The sequence below is a fragment of the Lathyrus oleraceus genome, chromosome 4 (assembly GCF_024323335.1).
Source record: "Lathyrus oleraceus cultivar Zhongwan6 chromosome 4, CAAS_Psat_ZW6_1.0, whole genome shotgun sequence".
Taxonomy (NCBI): Eukaryota; Viridiplantae; Streptophyta; class Magnoliopsida; order Fabales; family Fabaceae; genus Lathyrus; species Lathyrus oleraceus.
The window spans coordinates 51,046,646-51,068,789 of record NC_066582.1 but is presented as its reverse complement, the minus strand read 5'-3'; the positions used below and the strand labels follow the sequence as shown (position 1 = coordinate 51,068,789).

Below are 22,144 nucleotides of genomic sequence, written 5' to 3'. Positions count from 1 at the left end.
AAATATGACTTTTATTAGGGAAAAAGTAAGTTTATATGTAGAAAAATGGTTTGGAGAGTTTCTTTTTCAAGAGGTGTGGAATGACAAAAGTACATCATTCTAGCATGATCCTTGACTGGAAGAAGAATTATTCAGAGATAAATTTAACAATTCGTACAATCCTTCTCGAGTTAACGAGACCTAAGTTACTGATATGTGTATATGAAAGTAAGAGGTGAATAATGGATGTTAGAGGTTGATAAGTTGTTTGTTTGTGTGGGAGGAGAACTTACTTCTAAATTATTATACTTTGTTGGATAATATTTATTTATATTAAAACAAAGCATGTACATGATTATGGAGGATTAACATGTATAATGAGTATCATGTTAAATTCATGAATCAATTTTTTATCTGTGTTATGGAGGTTGACTCAAGAGTTCTTATCGATTGTGTTTTCAAAGATTTCGCTTTGTTGAAAGTGTCTTTGCTCACATGGATGTTCTTTTGAAACATAATTGATAAGTGGTAAATGCATTGTATTTCTTTCTTGTTTTCTTTCCGTTTTCATGTTTGTTTTTGTCACTTTAGTTCGATTTTATGCGCTTTTGTCTTCTATTTATGATTTTGGGTAATAAGATGCTAATGATCGCGCAAAAGGGAGTTATCTCCATACAAAAATCTCATGGCCGACACGTACTGGACGTGTCCCATCACACGGATCGTGTTGACCCTTGTGGCCCTCCCATACAAGCAAGTTGGGAGGAACATGGTCTACCCGGCTCCCATGCAGTTACAAACATTTGGTTTCTTTGAATATTTTTGTGGCTTTTGGATGTTTTTGTGGCTTTTAGACCTTTATAACCCCCCAAAACTTTATGTTAGTGTGTAATGATGGTTAAGCTCAAATTTATGATTCTTTGTGAGTGAATTATGGCTTAATTTATTATAAATAAAGGCTTAGAGCTTGGCATTAGGAGAGATACCTAAGGGTGACACTTAGGGATCCACCACTTGCTGATTTTCTCTTATTGCTTGCTTTCACTTTGTAGCTTTTGTTCTTACTTGCGCATGTATTTGTTCAGCAAGTTTGGTATAATAATTCTTGCCTTATTTATTTTAAATTTATTTCCATTTAGTTGTGTTGCATTACTTTATTTTATTTCAATTGCTTGTTATGCCTTATTATTGTTTGATTATTGTTTACCTTACCATTAGTGAGTAGTCCGATGAGGATAAGGGGTTGTGAGAGTCTATCTCAGGACAATCCTCAATTGATGCATCCAATACGAATTATGAGAATCTTAAGCCCTTCTTTTTATTTTAGAATCCAAGTTCCAAAAACATGTCTATGTCGGTTGTGAAAGCAAAGGCAACATATACATGATCATAACCCGAAAGGATATGCATCTATGTCCGACCACGAGTTGCTAAACAGTAGAGTAAGTGAGGCGTCCTCCATGACAAGGTGACTCACTCTCGATTGAGAAACAACCAAGTTACAATGTCGTGTGACAAGGAGTTTTTGCTCTTGGTTTAATCGGTTAGTTGTGCCATAAACATGTCTAGTTGTACGCACCACAGAAGTGGGTGACACACATTTTTATCTACTTTTCTATAAAAAAAATGGTTAGGTATTCTCGTAATCGAACATGGATAATCATTGGGGTGAGTCTAGATAGACGATCATAAACCCCATGTTCTATTTTTATTATTTGTCAAATTTCATTTCACTTTGCACTAATCAAACCACTATTGTGATCGCTTTAGCTAAACAAAATTAGGATGGAAATTTGGTGCTCATAGTGGGTTTGATCTTTTTTGTACTACTTGACATTACAGTGTATTTGTAGTTTCACACGTCAATATTCCCAATAAAAGACAACTTGAAGCAACACATGATCATTAATAAGTATTATTTAAGAAGCTTAGGAGTTTGAGGAAAAGATAAAAACTTAAGTCATATATTTTTCGAGTATCCTTTTGCCGGAGGATATGGTACAATATTCTAATGGTTGGAAGCTTGTAGGGCTTATAATGACTTCAAAGGTAGTTTTTATTTGTTATATGGTCTTATTTCTGATAGAAGAGAGACTTATAAAGGCCTCCATGTCATTTGGTTGACTGATGTTTGAATTTTATGGAAAGACTGATATAAAAAGATATTTAGTCAGAGAGAATTATCAATTTCGCTGATTTTAGATCAAGTCAAGATTACGACTTAGTTGTGGCTTAACTTTTTTTTTTTAAATCCAATTGGCCTAAATTAATGATGGTTAAATTATTTAAGTTGCTTAAGGACGTCAATTGATGTTAATTTTTAATTTTTAATTTTATTTTGTTTGACGTAAGTTAAATTTTGATGAGCATTTTATTTTTGCACTAGAGAATCTTTTTATTTATAATATTTTCCTTTAGTTTCTTCAAAAAAATTATATAAGTAAATTTTATTGTTTGGATAAAAATTTCAAAGACTTTTAAAATGATAAGAGTTTAAGAAATATTTTTTTAATTTAAATTTTTAAAATAATATATGAAATTAAGAAATTTGAAATTTCTCATTATACAATCTAAATATCAAATTAATTCTTATAAACCTTTTAAATTTTCTGCAAATTGGACTCCATTTTTCTAAAACTTTTCAAATTGACTCGTAAACCTTTAAAAAATTATAAATTAATCTATATTTTTTAATTTCAAATTTAATTAAAAATTGTAAAACTTATAAAAAAATTTAACAAAGAAGATTTTTAATACTCTATTGAAACAATCAAAAATAAAAACAAATAAATAATTTAATTGAATCAAGTGAATTGTCTAAAATTAATTCTTTTTTAAAACTTTCAATTATTTCATCTAAACTAAGTCTAAAGATACCACAATAACAAAGCGTTGCACCCTATAAGGAGAGATGTTCTCCATTCTCTCTAGAAACATTTTCCCCAACTTTCTAGAGTTTTGTGGTTGCCTCTTACCTTCATGGTGACTCTATTCTTTCATCTTCATGGTGGTAACCTCCTCCTCTATTGAGAGTACTATTTCCTCCATCCAATTATGTCTTAATGCTCTTACCATAACTAAATCTCTCACCGAACATTCTCTCCACCAAGCCACCATCAAGTCTCCCATTATGTTGTTGCAGCCGTCACCGAAGCCACCACCACTAAGAAATGGAAAGTCTATTAAAGGTGTTATGCACATTTCAAACTTAACAATGGTTGATGTACCTCTCCCTTGTAGTTATTCCTACAATTTTTATGTTGACAATCTTTCGTCCATCGCGAAGCCTGCATGGATGTTCTATAATATTCAATTACTTCTAATAATATATCTGTCTAATTTTGTTTATGTATTTTCTGGTATGTATTTTTGTCTTTTAGGGGTTAAATTTGCACTCTTGGTGTTTGAAAAAATGTCTCAAAAGAGTTTTGTGTCATGTAGCATGTTTATGTATGTCTGTTGGCATTCCATACTGATTGAGGAAGATTATTAGTTTAAGAGTTTTTGAGTAATTCAACTGCTATAACCGGTTAACACAGGGGTGTAACCAGTTACAAGTGTCAAAATAAGTCAAATAAACAACATAAAGTGCTTATGGAGTTGTTGTAACTAGTTACGGATTCACAGTAACCGGTTACAATTGTTAGTTATTTTTCAGTTTGTTTCAGTTGTAACTGGTTACAGGTTTTTTGTAATCGGTTACAAGTTCGAGTTTTTATTTTTTCTGTTATTTGTTATGTTAATTGTGTCTCAATCATTGTGTAATACTTGTATAAATTCCTTGGAGTCATCCTCATCAATAACTAGTGAAATATTCTCACCCTCAATTATTTCTCTCTCAATTTGCTCTCTCTCTCTCTCTCTCTCTCTCTCTCTCTCTCTCTCTCTCTTAATATTCTAATTTCTCCATTATTCACTAATCTTGTAGTTCCAAGTTCTAACATTTGACATCAAGAGTCTGGTTCTAATCCATAAACACCTAGTGTGCAACATGAATTTTGTCTCCAATAAAAGAATCCCTGCAAACCTACCCATCCTTGATGTGAAGAATTACGAAAAATAGTGCAAACAGATGAAAGTATTATTTGGTTACCAAGATGTTCTTGAAGTGATCAAGAACAGGATAAATCCACTTGTCCAAGGTGCAACAGATGCACAACAAGAAACACATAAGGAAGAGAAGAAGAAATATTTCAAGGTGTTATTTTTGGTCCATCAATGTGTGGATGGTGACAACTTCAAGAAGGAACCTCAAGGAAATGAAGCCAATGTTGCAAGATAAGAGTTTGAAGATGATAATACACCTTAGTCATGATCACAGAAGGAAAATGTAGCAACAACAGGCTGTGGGACATCGGCAACAACAATTCTGGGAATGTTGTAAAAACAGGTTATAACTGCTTACATGAAAGCATTAACTGGTTACATGCAGAAGAAAATGTCATGGTGACTGTGAGAGAAGGAGTCCAGTGCATCCAAGAATGGTATTTGGACTCGGGTTGCTCAACTAACATAACAAGGAGGAAGGATTGGTTTGTTAAAATCAATTGTGTCATGAAGAACAAAGTGAAGTTCGCAGATGACACCACTCTAGTTGTCGATGGGATCAATGATGTTTTGATCATGAGAAGGGATGGTAGGAATTACTTGATCAAAGATGTATTGTACATTCCAGGAATCAAATGTAACCTTCTAAGTATTGGCCAAATACTTGAGAAGGGTTACAAAGATTCACATGGAAAATAAAGGGTTACACATCATGAATGAAAGCGAGGTTTTGGTCCTTAAAACTCATATGGCTGCCAATAGAACCTTCAAGGTTGAGCTGAAGGCTATGGGACATAGATTCTTGATACAGTGGCAAGTCGAGAAGAGTGAATATGACATTATTGTCTTGGGAATCTCAATTTCCATGACCTCAAAGACTTGCAAAATAATGGAATGGTAACGGGGTTGTCATTCATCAACATACCAACTAAAACTTGTGAAAAATGTTTGCAAGAAAAGCAACATAAGGATAAATTCAGCAAGGATGTAGGTTGGGGAACCAAGAATCACCTTGAGGTGGTATATTCAGATGTGTATGGAATGATACAAGTAGATTCCATTGGTGGAAATATATACTTTGGCACACTAATCAAGAGAAAGGATGAGGTAGTTGAAGTGTTTAAGAAGTTCAACTCCATCGTTGAGAGGCAAAGCGATCACAAGCTCAAAGTGCTCAAAATTGACGGTGGAGGCGAAAATGTCTCAAAAGAATTTGAGAGGTTTTGTGATCAAGATGGAACATATATAAGGTTGTACCACCTTATACACCGCATCAAAATGGTGTTACCGAAAGGAGAATCGATTGATCATGAACATGATGAGAAACATCTTAAAGGGAAGAACTTGCTAAAAGAGTTAGTGGGATAAGCGGTATCCATAACTTCCTATTTGTTGAATAGGTATCCAACAAAGAAGCTTGAGAAGATAACACTGGAGGAAACATGGTCGGGATTCAAACTGAATCTGAACCATTTGATAATTTATTGAATAACATATCCACAACTTCCTATTTGTTGAGTTGGAGGGATAAGTGGTATCCATAACTTCCTATTTGTTGAATAGCGTATCAACATGTTTCGGGGAAGCTTAGAAAGAAGCTAGATGATAAGGGAGAGTTGATAATACTTGTAAGGTATTACTATATAGGTGGTTACAAGTTGTTTGATGCATCAAATAGGAGGGTTGTGATCAGTCGAGACGTCATTGTCGATAAAATCAAGGAGCTGTTGCAACCTATAATTGATTACATAAAAGTTGTAACCGGTTACAGCTTTGAAAATTCAGATTATGTAGATACGGGAAGTGCATAAACACCCGTTTCCGAAGTCCAAAAAGATTTTTTCCTCAAAGACTCCAAGATTACGAGCTGTTTGGAGATAACGAAGTCAGTGATGATGGTGATTTTGTTCATTTTACACTAACGGCCAAATCTAAACTTTTAAAATGTAAGAGACTTTAAGTGATCCAAAAATGATTTATGCTATGAAGGAGGAACTAGAATCTATTGAAAATAACAATACTTGGGAGTTGGTTGATCTACCATACGGGAAGAAACCAATTGGTGTGAGATGGGTGTTCAAAGTGAAGGCAAATCCCAAGAGTGAAACAATCAAGCATAAGGCTCAATTAGTTGCAAAAGGATTCTAGCAAAGAGAATGCATAAACTTTGAAGGGGTATTCACACTGGTTGCTAGTATTTAAACCATTAGGTTAGGTGTTGGTATTGTGAATAGCAATAATTGGTCCAACTACCAAAGGTGTATGTAGAATAACCCCCTAGTTTTGTTGTGAGAAATCAAGAGCTAAAATTCTACAAGTTGAAGAAAGCGTTGTACAGTTTTAAGCAAGCTCAAAGAGTTTAGAACAAGAGAATTGATGGTTTCCTAAAGGAGGTTTGGCTTCAAGAAATATGTATCTGAGCATGGCGTGTATGTGAAGACGGATACAAGTGAATCAATGACTACCCTTTGTCTATGTGTAGACGATTTGTTGATAACGGGCAACAACGAAAAGTGAATTTCAAAGTTCAAGAGTGAACTTATGGAAAAAATTGAGATGATTGGCCTTAGCCTCATGAGATGCTTCCTTGGCCTTGAGTTCCACAAGTCCAAAATGGGATTGCTCATGCACTAAAGAAGGTATGCTCTTGAGATATTGAAGAAGTTTGAAATAGAGCATTATAATGTTGTCATTACTATGCTTGAAACAAAGCTACATTTGTCAAAGAATGAGGATGAGCAAGATGTTTATCAAACTCAGTATAAGAGGTTATTTGGATCCTTGTGTTATTTGTGCAATACATGAATGGAGTTGGCGTTTAATATCGGTATTGTGAGTAGATTCATGGGGAGGCCAAAGGTGTCTCACTTGGCAGTAGTCAAGAGGATCCTAAGATATGTCAAAGAGTCTATCGACTGCGGAATTCTCTTTCCCACAACGGGTATGGGCAGAAAATGCAATTTGCTCGATTTTACCGATTCTAATTGGTGTAAACATAAATATGATTGAAAGTCTAAAACTGGGTACATCTTTATGTTCGGTGAAACATCAATCTCATGATGCTCAAAGAAGGAACCAATAGTTGCACTCTCGTCTTGTGAGACCGAGTACACTGACGATTCGTTATATGTGTGTCAAGCCGTGTGACTTATGAATCTATTGAAGGAGCTAGACAACAATGAGGGTGAGGCTGTTACACTCCTGGTTGATGATGTTTACGCGATTAATCTTGCTAATAATCCAATTGCACATGGGAGGAACAAGCATATTGAGATGAAGTTTAATTACTTGTGGGAGCTTGTTAGTGAAGAAAAGTTAAGATTGAGATATTCTAGAAGTGAGACCAAGTGGCTGATTTGTTGACTATGTGAGTCACAAATGATGTGTTCAAAAGGTTGAAGATAGACATGGGCATGAAAGATTTTGAGCACTTTAATTAAGGTGGCGTGTGAAGAGTTTTTGAGTAATTCAAGTGTTGTAACCGGTTAACACGGGGGGTGTAATCGATTACATGTGTCAAAATAAGTCATATAAACAATAGAAAAGTGTTTCTGGAGTTGGTGTAACCGGTTACGTATTCACTAATCTTGTGGTTCCAAGTTCTAACAATTAGTCCATTATAGGCACCTGAATTATCTCTCTCAGTTTTCTCTCTCCCTATCAACACTCTAATATCTCCATTACTTACTAATCTTGTGGCTTCAGGTTCTAACAATTAATCCAACATCCATTAGAATATTATTTTTAATCATTTATTAATTTGTGAACATTTGAGAAAATTGAACAATCTTAAAACCAAAGATGGTTGAAATGCACAAATACAAATCAAAGAAATCAATCTTAATTGAATTTGTAAAAAGATTGTGGATTCTCACACTCATGTTACCATTTATGGTGTTTGAAAGAGAGTGGATTGTTGAATTATATATTATTACTTTTGATTTGATCGTGCCTTAGCTTTTGAATAATCCATGTATAATTTTTTTATGACTATGTAGTGTTTTTTTCTTAAAATTGCTTTTAAATTATGTTTGGAGTTATCTTATTTCAATTCTATCATGATATTTGTATGATGATACTTGCTTTTGTGTTTTACCATATAAAAAAAACTCTAAAAAACAATCTATTATTCTCTCTTGTCCTTAAAGTAACAGATATTTTGTTTCTTTATTTAATTTATTGAATAAATATATTGCACAACTACTATTATATGCATGTATAGATTTAGAAAGCTAATATATTATTGCTTCTGTTAATTAAAGTAGACATATAATAAAACTTGATAGATATTGGAGGCGTGCATAAAAGCACTTATTCTAGTAACTTATTCATACATAGGCATTGGAGGCGTGCGTAAAAGCACTTATTCTAGTAACTTATTCATACATAGGCATTAGTGAATTTTACACACGTAAATCACCAAGGTTGATAGTTCCATTAGCATCGCCTTCAGTGAAACCAGTTTGATTACTTAAGCCTTTTATATTCTGTATCCCAGAGTTGCTATATTTTCCAGATGAGCGAGGATGGTTCGCTCCATGCTGAGGTGTTGAAGGTGAAGCGTTTTGAGGTTCAGTTTCACCTTTATCCTCCATGTTGTTTAGCAAACCAACAAGATTCTTCAGTGCTTCCAGTTTTTGTTGAAAATCAGCCATGGAATGGAATTCACTCTGCTAATAATTTGTATGTGTTTATTTTGTATGACTATTATAATATATTACTACTAGAAATCTTCTTTTATAGATGGACCATTTGTTGTTAATGGAATAATAATTATTCACTAAAATAAAGTTATTCTTGGTGGAGTATAAAGTTGAAAATTTAAAGCATCTTAATCTTGATATAATTGATTCGGATTATAAACTTTTGATTATTGATGGAAAGTTGAAGGAACTTTTCTAAGGAATTAAAATTTTAGAAACATTAAAAAACTATTTTTGAGGTTAAAAAATGTTTTTTTTTGGCTGCTGGGATTAGAGCCCAGGTCTCCACGGCCATAACGTGGAATTCTCACCAAACTACAGCCACTTTTTGTTAGATGCGTTTAAAATACATGATATAAACAAATGTTATGTTGACTGTTGAGCTTACACATTATATAGTATTCACCTATTCCACTTCAGGTAGTCTATGTGATCCATTATCGCTTTTCTTTTAATTGATAGCAATTGTAGGGTTGAATGAAATAATGTGAGCTTCAAATATTGTAGGCTTATTTACTAGTTATCATATTGCTAATGAAGTTTGCATATGACATTTTATGGGTGAGAAGGGTTGTCAAATATCCGGCCACTTAGAGAAATTTTCCTTTTGTATGAGATGGCGTTTGATTTGAAAGTTAACTCTTATATAAGTCTCTTGATAGATATAAATATAAATGATTATTAATTGTTTGCGGAACGCGGTTGATATATTTTTAGAAATGGCTCCGATCCCACAACTAAATGAAGGACTTTCTGATATTAAATCTGATTAGTATCATATGAAGTATTTATAATGGTGTGGATTAGGGTTTAACCTTGCTAAATATTTGGATCCCTTCCTATACTTTAGGGTTTAACCTTGCTAAATATTTGGATCCCTTCCTATACTTTAGGAGAGTTAGAGTTTAACCTTGCTAAATATTTGGATCCCTTCCTATACTTTAGGAGAGTTAGCGTTTAACCTTGCTAAATATTTGGATCCCTTCCTATACTTTAGGAGAGTTAGGGTTTAACCTTGCTAAATATTTATTAAATACAAATATTATTATAAATAATAAATAATTTAAATAAAAATTAATTTAAATTTTAGTTACATAATTGAATTAAAATTTAAACCTATTTCTATTTTTACTTTCATCATTTAAAAAAAAATCAAAATTATTCTTACTTATATCAACCAAATTATTTTATAATTTATGGGCTTTTAAAAAAATGTTACTCTTATAAATAAATTTTATTAAGTAAAAAACGTGAATTACTAAATAAATACTATTTATAAATAATGAATAAATGAAACATGAGTCACTAAATTAAAAAAAATAGTTATTATAATTTAATGAGCTTTAACAAATAAAATTAATTTAAAATTTTAATTATACAATTAAAATTCAAATCTATTTTTATTTATATATATATATATATATATATATATATATATATATATATATATATATATATATATATATATATATATATATATATATATATCATACAGATATCCAAATTATTATTATTTTTTATATCTGTATCACATAATAAACAAATTAAAATTTATAATTTATATGAGAATGTATGCTAATGAATGAATGCAAATGTGAAATGAATGTCATGCATGAATCAATTTATCATAAAAATTAACAGGCAAATTTTGGGGTATGACAGATACTTATGGTGCATACATCACATTGCATGCATAGGCAAATTTCTGGTTACTCCCATTAGTATTTAATTCTCTCTTACCTTAAACACAATGGAAGTCGTCGCTATCCATATATTCAGGTCCGAGAAAATTAAATAGGGGCAGCTGTCATACCTCAAAATTCACCCTATCCCGAAACAACTTTCATCAGATCTATGATCTTATTACACATACATTTATTCATTGCTTCGTCACCATAATTATATTAACATTCATAACCAAAGACATATTGCATGGGCTCAAGGCATGAATTAAAAAAAAATAGGGAAATCGATTTACCCAATTAGGTAAATCGATATCCCCTGCGCAGACACCAAAAATAAGGGTTTTTTTTTGCACAAAGGGTATTTGGTTTCCCCCACTTTCCCACTTGCTTTTCCTATAAATAGATGCATTATTCCCCCTCATTTTTCATGCTTTCTAACCCCTAAAAATTCTGAAAAAATATCATCTAACCCCTCTTCTCCAAACCTAAATCAAAACAAAAAAAAATCCTTCTCTCCCAAAAGTCACAACCACCAACTTTTTTCCATTTTCATATTTTTTCCTCAAAATTTCTCACTCTCTAACACTCATAACTCAACCCATTTACTAAGCTTTCACCACAAATATTTTCATCCCAAACCCATTGCTTCACATTAAAGCTCAACACCATTTCTACCTAATTTTTTTCACATTTTGTGGGTAATGATTTTAACTTAAACTTTTTCACTTTTTGGTTCTTTTTTGATTAAAAATGGTTGTTTGTTCTTGGTTGGTCTTTTGAGATGATTTAGATTCAAGCTTGCAAAATTGATTGACTTTGGTTTACTCACTTTTTTTTGAGATTTTTTACTCTTATTATCTTTTTGTTCACCTTTTTGTACATGTTACTAACCACTAATTATACTTCATTAATTTTGTCTATCATTAACCTTTGTTATTGTGATTTTGGTATTATTGATTTATATTTGTTTTATATCATTTATATTCACTAACCATTATTATTGTGATATTGTTTCTTTATCTTGTAATTTACTTTTATGTCATTACCTTGTAATTTACATTAAAGTACTCATCATCATCATCATCATTGTACAAATTCATCATGCATGTTTATTTACTTGTTATTTATTTTATTATCATCAAACATTAAAAACAAAAAAACATGATAAAATGATAAGATAAAAATATTCATTCCACTCTTAATCAACTTGGACTTAGAGAATTTCATTTTAGGACACTTGCTTGGAGGTCTTTCCCTTATCTTTGTGATACTTTGTAAATGTTGGAGTTTATTTGTAACTTACATTCATGTTATAAGAATGACATCATGGCACCACCTTAGGGGGACATGTTTGTAAGACCATTATCCTTTGTTTAGCTTAGGTCACTTTTGCACACAAAAGGCTTTCTCTTGGGCTGCCTTACAATGAGACCCTTTAATTTTTTGTTGGTTACTTTACATTCATGTTACATAAGTCAAATTTCATAATCAAAATAAAATAAACCCTTGATTCAATGTCAAGTGACATTTTCTTAGTCAAATTCAAAAATACTTAATAATTACGATTATTATTGTGCGCCATGAGCCTTAAGTGGTGGAGAATGAGTGAGAATGGAGCATTCCTACCCCTACTCTGATTATTTTAGACGCAAGACGCTTGACTTGTTGTCTAGAATAATCACCTCTGCCCATAGACTTTAATATAATATAATCACAAACACTCATTTCATAAAACCCATATTCAAGGTAAAAATAATACAACTCATTAAACTCATTTTTATGCCTTAGGGCATAATCCAGAAAACCCTTTTTTCAAAAGTAAAATCAACCAACACAGAAACATTTTCTACTCCGAACTACGGAGCTCTGATTCCTCATCCCCGAATGAGTGATACGTAGGCACAAGGGCCACAATCCTTGGCGAGCACTATAATAACAACCCCCTCCCCCCTTTTCAAAAGGGGATCAAATTTATAATTTAGAGACCAAAAAAATTATGGTTAGCAGGGATGTGAAGTTTGATGAGTTCTCTAAATGGAATTGAGAGAAAAGTCAAGTAGAATGTTCAAGTAATATATTGCCTATGGAAGATGGTTTGGAAGATCGAAATTCACAAGATGAAGGAGAAAATTATGATAGTGATGCTGATTTTCCAACTCGAGGTACTAGAACCTTGGATGATATTTATGTCAGGTGCAATATAGCTACATTAGAGCCTACACGGTATGATGAAGCTACTAATGTTGAGGGATGGAAAGTTGCCATGCAGGAGGAGAAAAAGATGATAGAGAAAAATCAAACACGACAACTTATAGACAAACAAAAAATCAAAAGATTATTGGTGGTAAGTGGGTTTATAAAATCAAACTCAATCCTAATGGTTCTATAAATAAACTTAAGGCCAAATTCGTTGTAAAAAGGTTATTTTTAATAACATGGTGTTGATTTCTCAGGCACTTTTGAACCTATTGCAAGACATGATACAATTAGGTTGCCTTAACAGCAAAATTGGGATGGAAAATTTATCATTTTGATGTTAAATCTAGTTTTTTGAATGTGTTGCTTGATGAAGACATTTATATTGACCAACCTAAAGGTTTTAAGGTTGCAGGAAGTAAAACTAAAGTTTACAAGCTTCACAAAGCCCTCTATGAGTTAAAATAAGCACCAAGAGCATGGTATAGTAGAATTTATGGTCATCTTCTACAAAGAGGTTTTAATGCTGGAGTCTTGATTTCACAAAAGAAATATGCTTTGGAGGTGTTAGTGAAGTTTATTATGGATAAATACAAGTCTATTTCCACACCTCTAGTTGTGAATGAAAATTATCCTAGGATGATAGTGATAATAATGCAGATACTTCTATTTATAGAAGTATATTTGGAAGTTTATTGTATCTTTCAATGACCAGACATAAGATAATGTTTGTTGCTAACTTACTTTCCAAGTTCATGCATTCTCCAAGTCAAGTTCATCTTGGTGCAACTAAGACAGTTTTGAGGTACATAAAGGTACAACTGACTAAGGTTTATGTTTTCTTAAAAATGAAAGTGGAGACCTCCAAGGATATCTCTACAAGAAAAAAAACGATTTTGCAACACAAGGATTGCGACAGTACAATCTAAACCTCCCTCTTAAATATATTACAATGGTTTTCACGATGGTTATTGAGAACCACCATTTTGTGTTTAAAATTTATGATATGATTTTTTTACAATAGTTGTGACCTCAACCGCCGTAAAATAGGGTCTGTGACAATTGACAACCCGCCTCCCCACAAAATGTAAAGAGGCAAATGCACTAGGGCTCGGCGGCTATACACTCAACCACCATAAATAAGGGTTTGCGACGGTTGATAAACCGTCTGACCCAAAAATCCAAAGAATTGTGCTTGGTCAAATGAGAAATTGACAATTGCCCAGGGGCTACGATGGTTGATAAACCGCATCCCCCAAAAGTTAAAAGAACCGTGCTGGCCAAAAGGGAAATAGGCGAAAGGAAAATTCTTCTTTTCAGAACTACGTCTTTTCAGCTTCTTTTTATAATTGGAAAGCTCGAAACAACCACCACCACACCACTACAAAAACCCTAACGTTGTCGGTGACATCACATTAGTATCAATTTAGTATTTTTAAACTCTAAATCAATTTCTCTTTATTTCTCATTTGTGATATGTTTCAGTTCAAAAACCCTCAATCAATGCAAATAAGAGACATAAATGGGGTGTTATTTTTTCACAATATAACTATTGGTCTTTAAATGTCTTTCATGAAACTTGTATGAAAACTCAGTGTTAAACATTTAGTTCATGGAGTAGTCAAGTTGACATAAACATGTTCTCCATTTAGGATGCATAGATTATGCAAACCACCTCTTGTTTTGTTTTCTATTTTTACAAGAAACTAACCTCTTTCTAGACATATTTTTATTTTTCTTGTCAATAGGTATGTTTGAATTGACTTATTTGAATTAATCTATTATCATAAACACTTATGATATTTAAGAGAGTTTATGAAAACAACTTATAAAAACATCTCATATAGCTTATATGAAAGTTGTTCGACTTTATCTTTATTTTTGTTATAGAAATAGTTTATACATAAATAGGGGTGTTCAAAACCAAACCGGCCCAATAAAAACCCGTAAACCGAACCTAACCAAACCGAAAACCGCAAAAACCGCATTTGATTCGAATGTGTTTGGGCCACTTTATGACAGAACCACGCGGTTCGGTTCGGTTTGCGGTTTATATTTTGAAACCAAACCAAACCAAACCAAACCGCGTTATTTATAACCCATTTATTTTACACCAAGCCTAGGCCCATTACTAAAGAAAGAAACATGAAAACATAGGGTTAGCAACAGAAGCATGAAAACTTAGGAACACATGAGAAAGTAAAGAAAAAATCGTACACAGAAGAAGGCAAAGACAAATTAGTTTATACAATTGAACAAATATGGTACTAAATCTAATGGACAACACTAAGGAAAGTTGAATACACACATAAATATTAAGAAACTGTAAAAACAATCAAAACTTTAAGGTGAATTAGAGAGTTAGGCGAGACTGTGGTACCAGTAAGTCAAAGCCATTGGCTCATACTTCTCATCCATGCTATGTGTTGATATCATGTTGTTGTTGGGTTCAAACCCGGGACCTCCTTAGTATGGTATAAGCCTTACCACTAGGCCAAGGATGTTGTTGTTGAATACTTATGCATTGAATAACTGTTAATTTAAATCTTGATTAAGATAGATTAATGAATTAATTGAGGGTTATAACTCTGTTTTGGACACAGACGGATGCATTAGAAAGATAACATAAAGGGCTATTATTATTGTCCCATGTTATAAAATATTATGTGATTTATAAATTCTATGTATTATATTATGATGAAAGTTAAATATTGTTGTTATGTTGAAGGTGAAATAACATGATTAAAAACCTTACAAAGATGAGTGAGGAAACCTAGGAGAATAACTTGATTAGTAACTTAGAAAGATAATCTAGGTTATGGAAATGAGTATACGGTGATGCTTGGACGCAACGGTACCTAAGTGTGTATCGTGGACACGTATTCACTTGGTAAGTGAATCAATATGCTTTGTATGGAACATGTGTGATTCATGTATGAGAATGGATCATGTTATGATGCCATGAGAATTGATATGATATCATGAGGATTGTTTGATATTTTTGGTGAGGAACATTTGTTCCAAAAGACCTATTTTGGTGAGGAGCATTGCTCCGAAAGTCCTATTTGTTATTAAGACCTAATCACGTATTCGGAATTAGTTGTGATTGTGCACATACCACTTCAAGGCTATGTAAAGCGGTAAGTGGGGATGTGGCACCAATGATTTGCGCCTAAACTGGGTTTGAGTCCCAACCATGACAGACATCGGGGAAAGGTGGACACCTAAGTGGGTTAGAGTCTCATATGGTGAAAGATACTCAACATGGGTTCGAGTCCCATACGAGTGATGGCTCTTAAAAGTGGGTTCGAGTCCCATATGGTGAAAGATACTCAACATGGGTTCGAGTCCCATACGAGTGATGGTTCTTAAGAGTGAGTTCGAGTCCCATAGGGGAACCTGATATCCACCGTGAAAGTCGAATCATACGGGCATGCGTGAACCAAGCCTTGGCCTAGACATAGGTCCGGTTGGGGATCGATGTTGCGTGAATCTGAATAGTGATTTTTTGAGTGGATGCACTCAAGTGACATGTTTCCATACATTGCGTTTATCCCCCTGTTACTCAAGTCCTAGTTAAGGTGCTAGTGATGCACAAATAACGGAAGGTGAATACTTGAGTTAGAATCGAGTAGGAACCCTGTAGAGCCGAGTGGACCCATAGGATAGGAGAACTCACTGAGACTATTATCTCATCCCATTATTGTTGTTATTTTTCAGGTAATCCTTGCAGGTTGAATCTAAGAGAAGCTGTTTATGGATGTTTCAAGGGATGTTGTTTATCATGATCTTCCGCTGTGGAGTTGTGTGCAATGAAGATATTGCACATAATTCTTAGATTTTTATTGTTTAGGCACTATTGTATACCATTTTCCATTGATGTTTTTAGTTTGGACATGTGTATATATTGATGCCATTAGGCACTTATGTTATGACAATACCAAAATTTAACACTTGTATGATATTATTCTAGATATATATTATACGGGTTGTTACAAACAATGTGTTGCTACAATATATCACCAATTAGTAGTTTAAATATTATACAGTAACAATTATTTAAACTAAATTAACTAATAAACTTTAGTATAAAAATTAAGTGCAGTTTAAATATTATGCAGTAAATTAACAAACGGTATATGTATATATATTTTCAGTCTGAAAATAGTCCATCGATGCCTACAACAAACCCATCTCAAACTATTGATTTGGACAAACATGAAGATGATAATGTTCAAAAGAAAAAGAAAAGGAAAGTTGGAGAAGTTGGTGATTTTAATGCTAATGATTCTAATGATGGAGATTCAGGTAAACAAAAACCTTGTAGGCCTAAATCTTGGGTTTGGGATCATTTTACAAGAGACACTTCGGGTACTCGTGCTAAGTGTAATTGGTGTACGAAGTCATATGCTGCTGATTCACATAAAAATGGAACCACCAATTTAAATAACCATTTGTTGCATCAATGTAAAAAAATTCCCAAGAGTGTTCTTGATCCTACTCAAACCACTCTTAGCCTTCAAGAAGGCGGTAAAGAAACTAGTAATACACTTGTTGGTATCCATTTTGATGTTGAATCATGTAGACCAGCTTTAGCTAGAATGATAATTTTGGATGAGTTTCCTTTTTCGTTTGTTGAAAATGAGGAATTTCGCTATTTTATGAGTGTTACATAACCTAGGCTCCCACTTCCGAGAAGGATTTCAATTGCTAAGGATTGTTTGAGTCTTTACATGAGTGAAAAACACAAGTTAAGAGACTTGTTTACTAAAACAAATCAAAGTGCCTCTCTAACAACTGATACTTGGACTTCTGTGCAAAATATTAGTTATATGATTCTTACTGCGCATTTCATTGATCAAGACTAGAAGTTGCATAAGAGAATTCTTAATTTTTGTCCAATAACATCTCATAAGGGAGAGATGATTGGGAAAAGATTGAAAAGTGTATGGAGGGTTGGATGATAGATAAGGTTTTCACCATCACAATTGATAATGCGGCTTCAAATGATGTTGATATCTCTTACCTAAAAAATAGAATGGAGGATTGGAATTCACATCCATTAAAAGTAGAGCATTTACACGTCAGATGTTGTGCCCACATTCTTAACCTTGTTGTCAATGATGGGTTAAAGTTGAAGAACATGCATTCTTCAATTTCCAAAATTAGGAGTGCGGTTCGATATGTTCGTCAGTCACCTGGCCGTTTAGATAGGTTTAGGACATGTATTAAAGAAGTTAGGATACAAGACAAGTCTACAGTGCAATATGATTGTCCCACTAGGTGGAACTCCACATACCTTATGCTTGAAAGCGCATTGAAGTTCCAAAAGGCCTTTAAAATATTAGGTGAGAAATGTGTTGAGTATGCGATGTTGGAAGGTGGTACCCCAAATAATGAGGATTGGGATAATGCCAAGTGTTTTGTGAAATTTTTGAAGTTGTTTTCTGAAATCACTACGAAGGTGTCAGGTTCAACTTATGTAACATTTTCTACATATTTCATGGAACAATGTACGATATTGGGGGCATTGAAGACTTGGAAGGAATATCATAAAGATAACCCATTACTTACAAATATGGTTAATGCTATGAACGATAAATATAGTAGGTATTTGGGGGATGTCATAAATATGAAAAAGCTAGTCTTTATTGCTGTCATTTTGATCCTCAGCGTAAGTTCCAGTTTATTCGGTGGGGATTAGATAAGTTTTATGATAAGAAAGTTGATGATTATCTGTGTGATAAGGTGAGGCAAATATTAAACAAAATGTTTGAAAGCTATAGTCTTTTCTTAAGTAAAGGCCAAGTCGAAAGTGATGCACAAGAAATAGAGCTATCAGAATTTGTTACATCTTCTGATCATATGGATGATCAATTTGAGAAGGACATGGACCAAGATTCAAATTTAAATAAAAATGAAGTGAATTTGTATCTCATGGAGACAAGGGAGAAGAAAAGTCAAGATTTTGATATCTTGAATTGGTGGAAGGTAAATTCCACCAAATACCCTACTCTTGGTATAATGGCTAGAGATATCTTGGCTATGCCAATATCTACTGTTGCTTCGGAGTCTGCTTTTAGCACCGGGGGTAGAGTTCTTAGTTGTTATAGGAGCTCTCTTACACCACACACTGTTGAAGCTTTGATATGTGCACAAAATTGGTTAAGATCTTCCCCTTTGAAAGTGGATATTGAATAGCACTTCGAAGATTTGGAGAAGCTCGAACAAGGTATATATATATATATATATATATATATATATATATATATATATATATATATATATATATATATCTTTATTTGTTCATGATTCTATTTTATTCATTTGTTTGTTTTGTCTAACATTTGTTAATATATTTGATATATTTTTAGAAATGGCTCCGATCCCACAACTAAATGAAGGACTTTCTGATATTACATCTGATTAGTATACGTGCTTGAAAAAAAGGTATGTTTTTAATATTTGTTTCCTTTTAAATTCCAGTTCAACCTTTTCTATCATATAGTGCAACTTATAGTAGATAAACATCTAAGTTACAAGTATATCTAAGTTAACTAACAATATATCATGTGACAAGCCAGTTTTATTTCAAAGTTTTACAAATAGCCATCTTTAATATTACTTTACTAGCAAGGTCCATCTATGTGATAATGTGACACTAAGCTAATATTTGTTACTAATTATTGACCAAATTAATGATGTATTAAGTTTTCTCCTTTTACTAAAGACTAGAACATTATTAGGACTTTCAATTTGACTGAATTTTGCATTTGTGAACAAACAGGATGGATGCTAGAAGACACATGAACCAATATTATTATGAGAAAACAAACGCCATTGTGAACAAACATGAAGAATTATCAACTATATTTTTTTTTTATGAACAAACAGAAAGTTTTAATTTATGTATTGGTTTGATTGAATACTATTTTTATAAGTTTGGTAATGTATGAATTACTTGTTATTCGGTAATGTTTATGTATGAATGATTTGGTATTTGTTTATTATTGACTATACATAATAAAAGTATTGTAAAAAAACCGAATCAACCGAAACAACTCAAACCGCATTGGTTTGGTTTGGTTTTATTTTTAAAAGTCAACCGAACCAAACCGAACCAAACCGCATTTTTTTTCTCTTGCGGTTCGGATGATTTTTAACATTAAAACCGCTCAAACCGCACCGCGAACACCCCTATACATAAACACTTATATGATAATCACTTAAAGTTCATGAGTATTATTTTAATACTTTTTTTAGGGATTGGAGTCACCAGTTGATGGTAGACGTTCTTCTGAGTCTAGCTACCGAATTGGAGATGATGACTCATCTAGAATGACAAATTATACTTTGCTATGAATTAATTAGATTATAAATTTCTCTCTATATTTTTTGCATTATGATGCTTATTATCAAAAGATTAGAATTTGATATGTTTTCGGTTTATTGTAGAACATGACATGATTATCAAATTGCAAATAATGAATCATCTAGAATGACAAATTAGACTTTACTATGAATTAATTAGATTATGAACATTCCTATGTATTTTTGACATTATGATGCTTATTATCATAAGATTATGATTTTATATGTTTTCAATTTATTTTACTACATGACATGTTTATGAAACTCACCTTTTTTGACATTATGATTTATTTGATATTAGATGTTAGTGATTGAAATTTTGTTATGTTAAAAAGTGATAGAAAATTAAATAAAAAATTATAGAAATATTACCAAATAATAATAATAATAATTTCAATAAAAATAAAAATATTATAATAAAAAAATTGTGATGATAATAATATAAATAAAAAAGAATTATAAAAATTAATATTTTCTCCGTTCTTTTTTAAGTGTCATTTATTTTTTATTTTTTACACACACCTAGAAAGTTAATCATTATTATTACTTTTCAAATAATAATTCTTCTTTTACCTATAATATCCTTAATTATTTATTTTTTTCATTTTATTTTTTTCTCTCTCTGTATAATAATTACCTAGGAGTAATTTTGACAAAAATGCAATTAATAGTATCTTGAACTTTGCATGTGATAATTAAAAAAAAACTTTTAAAAAGAAAATGACATTTAAAAAGAAACAGAAGGAGTAATGATTTAAATTGTTGTTAAAAGTAAAATTTAAATAACTAATAATAATCATATCAAATAAATTATATTTAGAATTAATAATTAAAATTACAGTCTTCACAGTCACGACGGTTGAAACCGTCGCAACCAACATTAAAAATAGAAATTCACAACAGTTGTAACTATTGTTACTTGCAGTGTTAGAAATTGATATTTTTTTAACATATTAACTAATTGTTGTTTTACTTACTTATTGTTTATAATTATTATATTCTTATTTGTTAAGATAGTAAAGTAGGCTAATGATACATATTATTTAAAGTAAATTTACTTTGGATTTTATTTTTACTCTAACAAGTAAGTTTATTATTTGACTCAATATATTTATATTCATCTCTTCTCCACCACTTTATCATAACTTCTGTTTTTCTTACCCAAGCATCTCGTGTGTTCAATTGTAAATATTTTGTATTGGTAGAATATATATATGAAATGAAACTTTAACTAACACATTTAAAATTTAACCAACATTTTATTGTAGTATAATGGCTATGATGGTGTAAGACACACATTATAATAGGATGAGGCAACATAAGATAATATTTATTTAGTTAGTAATTATATTGAGCTGCCTCCACCAGATATACATTATTGCTTCATGGATTCATTCATTCATGCTTGTCTCTGAGCATTTGCAGAGGCTATCAAGGAACCAAGGTTGATAACTCCATTAGCATTACCCTTAACATAGCCAGTTAGGTTGGAAAGACCTTTGATGTTTTGTTTTCCAGTATTAGAATAGGCAAACTCTTCGTATGACTGCTGCGCAGGTGCAGGCGAAGGCGTAGGAGCAGGAGGAGCAGGAGTGTTATCGCTGGAACAGCCCTGCTGTGCCTGTGTTGGTCGGCGCCGTGCATCGCCGCCGACAGCAAGGCTACAGATTCCAGATGCAATACCTGCCATTGATTGAAAAACTTGAAAAACTTGTTATGAATGTTTTTTTTTGATAGGTTTGCTATTTGTTTGAGGAATTGGTGTTCCTTTAATAGTGTTTGAGTGGAGAAGAGAATATTTAACTAATGAATGTGAATGCAAATAAAGATAGTATTGTGAGAGGAATGTGATTCTAGATGCATATGGGTGAATAAAATAAAGTAGAATTTTATACCGTTCATATCTAAAGCTTGTGTTGATAAGGGAATTAATGCCATCAAGTAATATTCCTCTGCATAATTGGTTAGCATAGATTCATTTGTTATTACTCTCAATTTTGTATTATACAAAGTCAATAAAAATACTGCATATTATACAATGTGAGTAAAATTAATAAAAGTTTCTATTAAAATTTATATTAATTTGTATGTTGAATTTTGAAAAATATATGTTGAATTTATAATAATTAAAAAATTAATATATTTTATAATTAATAAGAATAA

General features: G+C 32.2%; 1 protein-coding gene and 1 pseudogene across 1 annotated transcript; one reads left to right on the top strand and one right to left on the bottom strand.

Annotated features, from left to right (window-relative positions):
* Positions 1–12,497: 12,497 nt before the first annotated feature.
* On the top strand, positions 12,498–18,811 carry LOC127135969 (zinc finger BED domain-containing protein RICESLEEPER 1-like; annotated as a pseudogene).
* A 2,409-nt stretch (positions 18,812–21,220) lies between these two features.
* LOC127073200 (uncharacterized) lies at positions 21,221–21,747 on the bottom strand. The gene has a single exon (XM_051014335.1). The coding sequence runs from the start codon at positions 21,669–21,671 to the stop codon at positions 21,381–21,383; it is 291 nt and encodes a 96-aa protein (XP_050870292.1). The 5' UTR covers positions 21,672–21,747; the 3' UTR covers positions 21,221–21,380.
* Positions 21,748–22,144: the final 397 nt, after the last annotated feature.

Excerpts from the sequence above, each read along its gene's own strand:
- LOC127073200 (XM_051014335.1), bottom strand. The coding sequence starts at position 21,671 with ATGGCAGGTATTGCATCTGGAATCTGTAGCCTTGCTGTCGGCGGCGAT.